Below are 9,568 nucleotides of genomic sequence, written 5' to 3' on the forward strand. Positions count from 1 at the left end.
CAGGGGTCCTCAAGGTCCACAACCTACTTCAGGATTTCCACAATGAATATATATGAGATCTATTTGCTTCCATTGCATACAAATAGATCTTATAAATATTCATTGTGGAAATCCTGAAAACAAGATTGGGTTGTGAACCTCGAGGGCTGGATTTGAGGACTGGCATCATGGCAAACAGATGCCACTGTAGAATTGGTGCTGAGTGCGCAGCATTGGCACACCTAAATGGAGGTGCCAAGTTATAGAATTGCCCCCATAATACTTCATTTCAGTTTCAAAAGTACTAAATGGCATAATAAAGCATTTTTCTGTTTCAAATGGAAAACCCTTTACTGTTGACCAATAAATTATTTTTACCAGTTTTAATATATTCCATTGAGAACAAACAAAATCTTTATTTTACTTTTGGCAGAAATTTATTATATATATTCTTCCAAAAACGTTTCTGCGCATCAGGAAAGAAATTAAATCTCCACAGTTCCATTAAAAAGAGATCAGAGCCCTCCAGTCATCTTTCCTTCAACACAAGCATTCTTTACCTGGGATGTGGCTCTGATATGACTTACTGTGTTACTGAGATCAGGGAGTGACTTGGCACTTGTTTTTGATTTTGCAAGGCCCCATGCTGCCTGTGATTTGACCCCCTAATGCTGAGTCTTCCCGGTATCTGTATTTCATCCCCATTTTTTCTGTGCCCCAGTGGGAATTGATAACAACATGATCCTGCTGAATGTGCTCCATTGTAACCCAACCTAGAGAAAAGAGACAGAAGAATACATAACTAACGGACCTATTCTGTAGCTGGGAACCAGTCCAGACAGGTCTCAGTATTGGTCTGAAAAAATAAAGACCCAAACTGCATTAACTTGTATATTAGAATTTGTTGTCTATATTTAAATCAAATGTGTGTGCTATATGTTACATATTCTTTGCTTCATCACTGTCAAAACTTTGTAGTCTTAAAAATGAAAATGGTATGTGCCTGCTTATTCTTGGTCCTTTCTAGTTTTCCTGGGTTCAGGGAGACTTGCTCATGCTGGTAGCCGTGAACTGTTCTCCTTCAGGAGGAGAGTCGTCAGTGATGTTTCTTCTCCTTCAACAACTCCTTGTTAGCTGCATTAGATCAAATATCTGTCTACCTGTATGAAAGGTGGTATATTAAAATTCAGTCAATTTTGTTAAATTTAGGGATTAGAAGAAGCCCACATAGGGTCCAATACACAAAACTATTTAACCAGCCAGGTATGGCTCCTGGCTGGTTAAAGAGCATTTTATCACCTAATCGCGGATAGTCAGCAGGAGATGACAAGCTATCTCCCACTGAATATCCGCAGTTCGGTTATATTACGCGACGTAGCCAGTTAGGCACGGATATTCAGTGCCAAATTGGCTACGTTTAGCAATTAAAATATCCACATAAATAGCAGGCCTATGTTTATATGCACTTAACTGGTTAGTTCTGAATATCAGCTTAACCAGTTAAGTTGCTGTGGTCAGGGCCCGGGGAATTTTTTCCCCCCTGTCCCCCCCCTCTTGGCGGCCCTGTCCTAATTAGATTGTAAGCTCTGTCGAGCAGGGACTGTCTCTTCATCTTCAAGTGTACAGCGCTGCGTACGTCTAGTAGCACTATAGAAATGATAAGTAGTAGTAGAAATAAAAACGGATATTCAATGCCAGTTGCTGGAAACGGCCCAGCATTTAATTGCTGGTGGTGGACATCAAAAGCAGTGCCCCCTGTTGGCTGAATATCGAGGGGATGGTCTTTAACTGCTGTCATTTTCTATGTTTTCTGTACAAGGAAGAGGAGCTTAGTTATGGGGATTTATGGAGCTATTCCTGCTGTGTCAGCTCTTCACCTGCCAAATGTTTGCGGTTAGGTTCAGGCTTCTTTGTGCTGCTTGAATTTCCTTATCTTACTGTCTTCCAGAGATCAACTGAGGTCTGTGACATTGTGAAAGGAAATAGTAAGCCACAAGTTCCTGTTCACTAACACCACATAATGTTTTTTGTTTTGCAGATATTCTGTAGCTCAAGTCCTTATATTAAATAATAAAAGCTACCTCAGGTTAAGATTAAAAGAAACATTGCAGTCACATCATTTACTTTTCATATTGGGCAGCTGAAGTTTGTTGGTAGAAAACTCACCCTCTTGTTTGACTTTTAATTGTTAGTTCTGAAAGATGCCCTTGGAATGATTGCAAAACAACCAGAAGAGCTGGAGAGACATGCAGACCGGCTGTATGCTTCAATTATAGTGGCCATGGATACCATCGCTGATAATAGCTTGGGAGTGACTAGTGAAGCACAGCAAGCCCATGGCAAGGAATTTGAATACAGTCTGGTAAGAAACATGATCCTGAAAGAATGTGGCTTTGTGCCGACTTTTGTGAACTTGCTTTGCTGAAAATCAAAGATAATGTAATAGAACTCTAAAGAAAGCACAGTTAGCACAGGAAGGCAGATCAAAGGTTGTGTATGATTGTTTTGGGCAGGCAAAGAATACAAGTTTGAAAAATGCATGCTCTAAACATTGCACAAAGCTATGTTTCACTGACATAGAAAAACAAAAAAATGTAGGCAGATAAAGACCATCAGGCTCATTTTCGAAAGAGGACGTCCATCTTTTGACATAAAACAGAAGATGGATGTCCTTCTCACAGAGACGTCCAAATTGGTATAATTGAAACCCGATTTTGGACGTCTCTAACTGCAGTCCGTCACAAGGACGTCCAAATTTCAAGGGGGCGTGTCGGAGGCGTAGTGAAGGCAGGACTTGGGTGTGCCTAACACTTGGACGTCTTTGACTCATAATTGAAAAAAACAAGGACGTCCCTGACGAACACTTGGACGTTTTCACCCGGAAGTGTTTTTTTTTTTACCTAATAAGGCACAAAAAAGTGCCCGAAATGACCAGATACCACCATAGGGAATCGGGGATGACCTCCCGTTACTCCCCCAGTGGTCACTAACCCCCTCCCACCATCAAAAAAACATCTTTAAAAATATTTTGTGCCAGCCTCAGATGTCATACTCAGGTCCATGACAGTGCATGCAGGTCCCTGGAGCAATTTTAGTGGGTACTGCAGTGCACTTCAGACAGGCAGACCCAGGCCCATACCCCCCCTACCTGTTACATTTGTGGAGGAAACAGCAAGTTCTCCAAAACCCACCATACCCATATATAGGTGCCCCCCCTTCACCCGTAAGGGCTATGGTAGTGGTGTTCAGTTGTGGGTAGTGGGTTTTGGTGGGCTCAGCAATTTATGAAGTCCACTGCAGTGCCCCCTAGGGTGCCCGGTTGGTGTCCTGGAATGTTGGGGGGACCAGTGCAGTACAAATGCTGGCTCCTTCTTGTTTATATCTTTTAAATGGCAGTCTCTAGAATTGTACACAATATTCTAAATGGAGTCTCACTAGAGTCTTATACAAGGGGCATCATCGTCTCCTTTTTCCTACTGGCCATTCCAATCGGTGTGCAACCAAGTATCCTTCTAGCTTTCACCGATGCTTTTTCTACCTGTTTGGCCCTCTTAAGATCATCACATACGATCACACCCAAGATCCACTCCTCTTTCGTGCACAAAAGTTCTTCACCCCCTAAACTGTACCGTTCCCTCAGGTTTTTGCAGCCTAAATGCATGACCCTGCATTTTTTGGGCATTAAATCTTAGCTGCCAAATTCTAGACCATTCTTTTAGCTTCACTAAGTCCTTCCTCATGTTATCTACACTATTAGGGGGCAGACTCAAAAAAGATGTCAGGAAGTATTTTTTCACGGAGAGGGTGGTGGATGCTTGGAATGCCCTCCCGCGGGAGGTGGTGGAGATGAAAACGGTAACGGAATTCAAACATGCGTGGGATATGCATAAAGGAATCCTGTGCAGTAGGAATGGATCCTCAGAAGCTTAGCTGAAATTGGGTGGCGGAGCAGGTGGGGGGAAGAGGGGGTGGTGGTTGGGAGGCGAGGATAGGGGAGGGCAGACTTATACAGTCTGTGCCAGAGCCAGTGATGGGAGGTGGGACTGGTGGTTGGGAGGCGGGAAATACTGCTGGGCAGACTTGTACGGTCTGTGCCCTGAAAAAGGCAGGTACAAATCAAGGTAAGGTATACACATATGAGTTTATCTTGTTGGGCAGACTGGATGGACCATGCCGGTCTTTTTCTGCCGTCATCTACTACCCTATTGCAGATTTTGGTATTACCTGCAATGAGACAAACCTTACCAGACAACCCTTCAGCAATAAGCTGTGGGTGTGATCAGTGGTGAGTGGCAGACTGGAATGAGGTAATAAGTAATAGGGGTCTTTATTGACTGAATTGTTTGAGGGGGGGAGGGTACTGTATGTGTCTGAATGGATGAGAGCATTATAAGAAGCAGAGATGGTCTCCATGAGTCAGTGTATGAAGAGGAGGCTCAGTGAGTGGATGGGGGTTATAAGTGGTGGTGGTGGTAGGGCTGAGTGACAAAGACTGGATGGGGGAAACGAGTTGGAGGACTTGCCGAGTACTAGAGAAGCTTAACTGAGTACTGCAGGGAAGTACATGGTATGTGTATGGTTTTTTTTTTTTTTTGGGGGGGGGGGGGGGGGGGGGGTTATTTGACAGTACTTAAAGGCTGATGCACAAAACTTCCCGCATGATTACCACAGGTTTAGCATGGCCTTACTTCAGGATAGTATTTTTTTTTTGTGAGGTCCAGGGCAGTATTAAAGAGTTGGTGGTAGAGAGGAGTGGATGCCTCCCGATACCTCCTCTCCCCCTCCCCAACCCATCTACCCTGCTATGGATACCTGCTGTCGGCCACCCCTGGTGGACTAGTTCTCTCCCCTCTCCGGTGACCCAACTTCCTCCCTACCTACATTTCATCATTTCCCTGGTGGTCTAGTGTCGTCCTCCCCTCCCCCCACCATCCACACTTTCAAACATTTTCCCTGGTAATCCCCCTCCTCAAACCCCCCCTTTCCCCAATTACAGACAGTGAAATCCCTGGTATTTAGTGGTTTTGCCTGAGCAAATCCCACTTGCTCCTGCCTCGGGTGCTCCAATCTTCAAAATGGTGGCACCTTGTTTCGCCCAGTGCATCCTGGGATGCACCAGGTGGGGCCAGTTACTATATAAGGGAGAAATCCTGTTTAGAATTATATTCCAGGGGCCTGTGTCAGTTAGATTCATGAAAGGTTTGTTCCACACTAAACCACCTATCAAACCACCTCCGGTGGAATGGGATCTCAATATTATCCTAACCGCTCTCATGAGACCTCCATTTGAAACACTTCATTCCTGTTCAAGCATATTATCTAGAGTATACAAAACCTCATATGAAGTCCTTCCAGCTTTTGTATCCTTCGACCCTAACAGATTAGGGATTCCTATCACCAAACGTACTATCTTGACTTGGCTGGCTGACTATATCTCCTACACGTATGCTCAGGGTGGGTGACCCTTCACAGCAGTGTCACCGCTCACAATGTCAGAACCATGGTAGCTTCAATAGCCCATTTCTGCTCTGCCTCCATTGAAGAAATTTGCAAGGCGGGTGCATGGTTTTCTAGCCACACCGTTACTGCTCATTACTATCTAGAGCAGCATTCTATGCCAGATAGCCAGTTTGGACAAGCAGTCCTGCAGAATCATTTTACTACTTAAAGGCCAACTCCGCCCTCCAGCCTTTTCTTTTTTTCCACCAAGCTTGCTAAATTGCAGAATTCATTTATGTTGTGAGCCTGGTCCATCCAGTCTGCCCAGCAAGATAAACTCATTTTACTGCGTCCCATATGAGAATATTATGCCTGCTTGTCCTTGGAGAAAGCTAAGTTACTTACCTCTGGCAGGTGTTCTTTGAGGACAGCAAGCATATAGTCTCACATCCCTCCTGCCTCCCCTTGGAGTTGTCTTATTAGCTTTAGTACTATACTGCTGGTCCTGTGCTTGAGCTTCGGGCATGAAAGCAACTTGTGCATGCGCGGTGGGGGTACTGTTTAAAAGATTTAAAGTGACCTGGTCACTTGGCAGTGTTCACACTGTGCTCTGTGGATGACATGACCCATATGTGAGAGTATGTGCCTTGTTTCCTCGAAGAACACTTTGCATACAGGTAAGTAACTTAACTATTCCTCTCTGCTCCAAGTTTTAAGAGACAGTTCTTAGCAAGCCCAGATTTACTATTGCTTTTATTTATTTATTGCTGTTCTATTTTAATTTGATTTTTTTAGTGGGATTTGATTTTTTTTATTATGTATGTAGACTGCAGTAGAGGGTGACTGAAACCGAATCTTCAGCTGAAATTTGCTACTCAGTTTCAGCCAAAACCATAACGAGCAGATAGGGCCTGGCCCCCTGCACAGAACAAGCTTTTCCTCCCTCTTTACTGCCTCCCTCCCCAGGCCTATTGTCCATCACCTGGTCGCCTAGTGGGTAGGCAGGGCAGGAGCGATCGCCAGTTGCTCCTGCCTGTGTCCTCTTCACTGCCAAAATGGCTGCCACAATCTCTAGCAGTAGTCTTGCGAGGCTGCCGCTGGGAAATTGGAGCTGACATGGGCAGGAGTGATCAGTCTTTGTGGAATTCCTTACCTCTTTATTTAAGAAGTGAACTTTATTAATGAAAGTACAAGTCAGTATTGAAGGCTGAGCGTTTTGAACAAGCTTACCCTACTTGATCAGTCCAGCAGTACTGCTTTAAGAAGTTTGAATTATCAGGTTTGGCAATTTTTATGTCTATGTGTTCTTTTCTATGCATTTTTGTAGTTCTTTTTTCTTTTCTTGCATTAGTATGTAAACCGCTTTGCCACCATGCATGAGCTAGCTTGCTTTAAAATCAAAACGTACCAGTACTTGTCACATATTGACAAACAGCATTATATGGCTTTGTGGCAGAGATTTCTGGCTCTGCACCTTACCACTATGCCCCGTAGCTACCAGCTGCTTTGATCGGGGAGGGAAGATTAGTATGACGGGGAGGAGATATGTGTGAGGGAGTGTCTGGGAGCTTCAGGGATATGCCTGTGTTGTTCTGTTTGAGTTTGAATGAACAATGAGATTACCGGGCTCAGTGGGTTTGTTAGGGTTGGGTGCAGTGGCTGAGTGTGGTTGATGTTGTATCATCTTGTTCTGGTTCTTTATCATGGTGTGGCCATGCTCCTGTTTGGATTACTCTGTTTTTATTATTGTCACTGTACTAATGTCTGACCATTGCAATAAAATAAATAATTAAAAAGTAATTAATTAATGAAGGGGTATAGTAAAATTGAATAAATAAAACAATATAGTAAGGTTGGAAAGAGAGAATGAATTAATAAATAAATAATTCTTTCTTTTTTTTTCTGTCAGATGCTGCCTTTAGCAAATACGAAACGTGTCAGTACAAATTTCGACGTGTGATGTATGGAACCCACCCTATGCGTCCCAGAGCGTTGCCTTGGTTTTAAACTACATGAACAAAATCACTAGAGGGAGTCTAACATTTTAAATCTATTTCAAATTTATTTTTGTAAAGTTTGGAAAATGCTGTTTCTTAACTAAATTCGTAGTTTTTTAATTAAGGGAGATGCCCCAGACAGTAGCATCTATTCTATTTTTTGTACATTTTCTTGTAACTGATCAAGCATGCACATGTGTTCTTGATACCTGCAAACCCTTGATCTGGGCAGAGAGCTGCACACACTTCTTATAGGAGGCTTAGGTGCAGGTGGTGGGCTGCTTGGCCTAGTTAAAACTTAGTTTGTTTCCTATGCCCAAACTGTATGTGCTTCCCACATGTTCTAAAAGAAATCTTGCAACTTACTGATTTTGAGAGTTGCATTTTTGTGGCCCTGAGAAGCTGCTGTGGTCAGACAGGATTCACTGGTTTGGTCAGTTCTTCTGGATTCTGCTACAGCCAATAACGAGTTAGGCATGTGCCCATTCTACAGAGTTCATCTGTATATTTGGCATGCGACAACAGATGCTTTGTACATGCTTTCTTACACTAACCTGTTAAACAGTGAAAGTTTTCTTAAAATAAACATTTAAGTTGGTAGTTTTACCTTATCTCTGTTGAACAAATCCTGCATGATAACCTGTGGATTTCTCTTAGGAACTGCAAGGAACTATTAAATGATCAGAATAGTGAAACTATTAAACATAATTAAGTACAGCCATTCTCTATTTTCAAAAATGTGAACCGATCTAAATCATGGTTATCTTTTAGATGAAAGAGTAGCCTAATGGTTAGTACAGTGGCCTGAAAGCCAGAAGAACTATTCCTACAGCAGCTCATTGTGACTCTGGGCAAGTCACTTATCCCCTCCATTGCCCCAGGTGCAAATTAAGTACCTGTATATAATATGTAAACCACAGGCAGTATATCAAATCCCATCCTCTTTCTTTACTACAGTGTAATAATGTGTTAATTTTCTTGATAATTAGGACTTCTTTGAGGGTTCAAAATTAGGTGTTATTGAAGCTGGGGTTGTAGCAGTATGGAAGTGGCACAAAAATAGAGCAAGAGGATTCAGGAGCATAATAAAGGAAGTGGTTTTTTTTTTTTTTGTTACATTTGTACCCCGCGCTTTCCCACTCATGGCAGGCTCAATGCGGCTTACATGGGGCAATGGAGGGTTAAGTGACTTGCCCAGAGTCACAAGGAGCTGCCTGTGCCTGAAGTGGGAATCGAACTCAGTTCCTCAGGACCAAAGTCCACCACCCTAACCACTCATCCAGGAACCACCAATTTTTTTGTATTTGTAGTAGAGGGGATTAGAGCTTTTACTTAGTATAGAAAACAAGTTCATAGTGCTTTGGTTATTGGTCATCTATACAATCTTTGGTTATCTTAATCATAGGCCACTACAAACATTTTATTAAGTGCAAAAGTTTTAAATAAAAACCTAAAAAAAAAATACTAAAGTAGAAAAAGCCTGATGCAGAGTGCACTTTATCTAAGCCCAGCCTATTTTTTCTGAACCACTATGCCTGAAATTTTCTCTTGGGAGAGGTCTGGCTTAGCTGACGGCCTGCATGAGCGTTGTGGATCAGTATTGCACAACTTTTCAGTAGGTTGGGGCAAAACCTGAACCCAGATTTTGGGTCAGTTTCAGTGCATTCAAACAGACACTGCAATTCAGTCGGCCTCTACTATCAACTTAGTATCAATTGTGCTTAGAGAATGTATTTTCCTTGAAAATGTATACTGGCTTTATTTAATCAGCTTTCCAAATCCAAGCTCAAGCCAAATTACAAATGGAGGTATGGTTAGTAGGACCCTGGCTCAGAGAGCTGGTAGTGTGTCTTATGTGTCTGAACCTGAGGCGATGGAGGACATGCCCAAGCTCACAAAAAAAGAAGCAGTAGAAGAATTGGGAATTTGAAACCTGAATTGCAGCAGGCTTTCTGCTCTAACTATTAAACTACTCCTCTATTCCTGTTGTGTGTATTTAAACATTTCAGATCTGTGCTAAGAGAGAAGCATATTGTTTTCTTTATTAGTTATGTGTTTGTGAATTATTTCTCCTCTCATGTTCAGGTCACGCACACAAAAGCCACTGTCCTCCCTATTGAACACTTTCTGTAATGTAAAACATACTGGTACTT

At 42.6% G+C, this 9,568-nt stretch overlaps 1 protein-coding gene across 5 annotated transcripts in view; it reads left to right on the forward strand.

Annotated features, from left to right (window-relative positions):
* CEP68 (centrosomal protein 68) overlaps positions 1-8,250 on the forward strand; it is a 37,284-nt gene extending 29,034 nt beyond the window's left edge. For all 5 annotated transcript variants that reach the window (XM_030196357.1, XM_030196359.1, XM_030196356.1 and 2 more), the window contains exons 6-7: positions 2,172-2,341; positions 7,328-8,250. In XM_030196357.1, the coding sequence (XP_030052217.1) occupies positions 2,172-2,341; positions 7,328-7,378 (221 nt within the window). In that variant the 3' untranslated portion in view covers positions 7,379-8,250. The remainder of the gene's footprint in view (positions 1-2,171; positions 2,342-7,327) is intronic.
* Positions 8,251-9,568: the final 1,318 nt, after the last annotated feature.

Source organism: Microcaecilia unicolor, chromosome 3 (genome assembly GCF_901765095.1).
Source record: "Microcaecilia unicolor chromosome 3, aMicUni1.1, whole genome shotgun sequence".
Taxonomy (NCBI): Eukaryota; Metazoa; Chordata; class Amphibia; order Gymnophiona; family Siphonopidae; genus Microcaecilia; species Microcaecilia unicolor.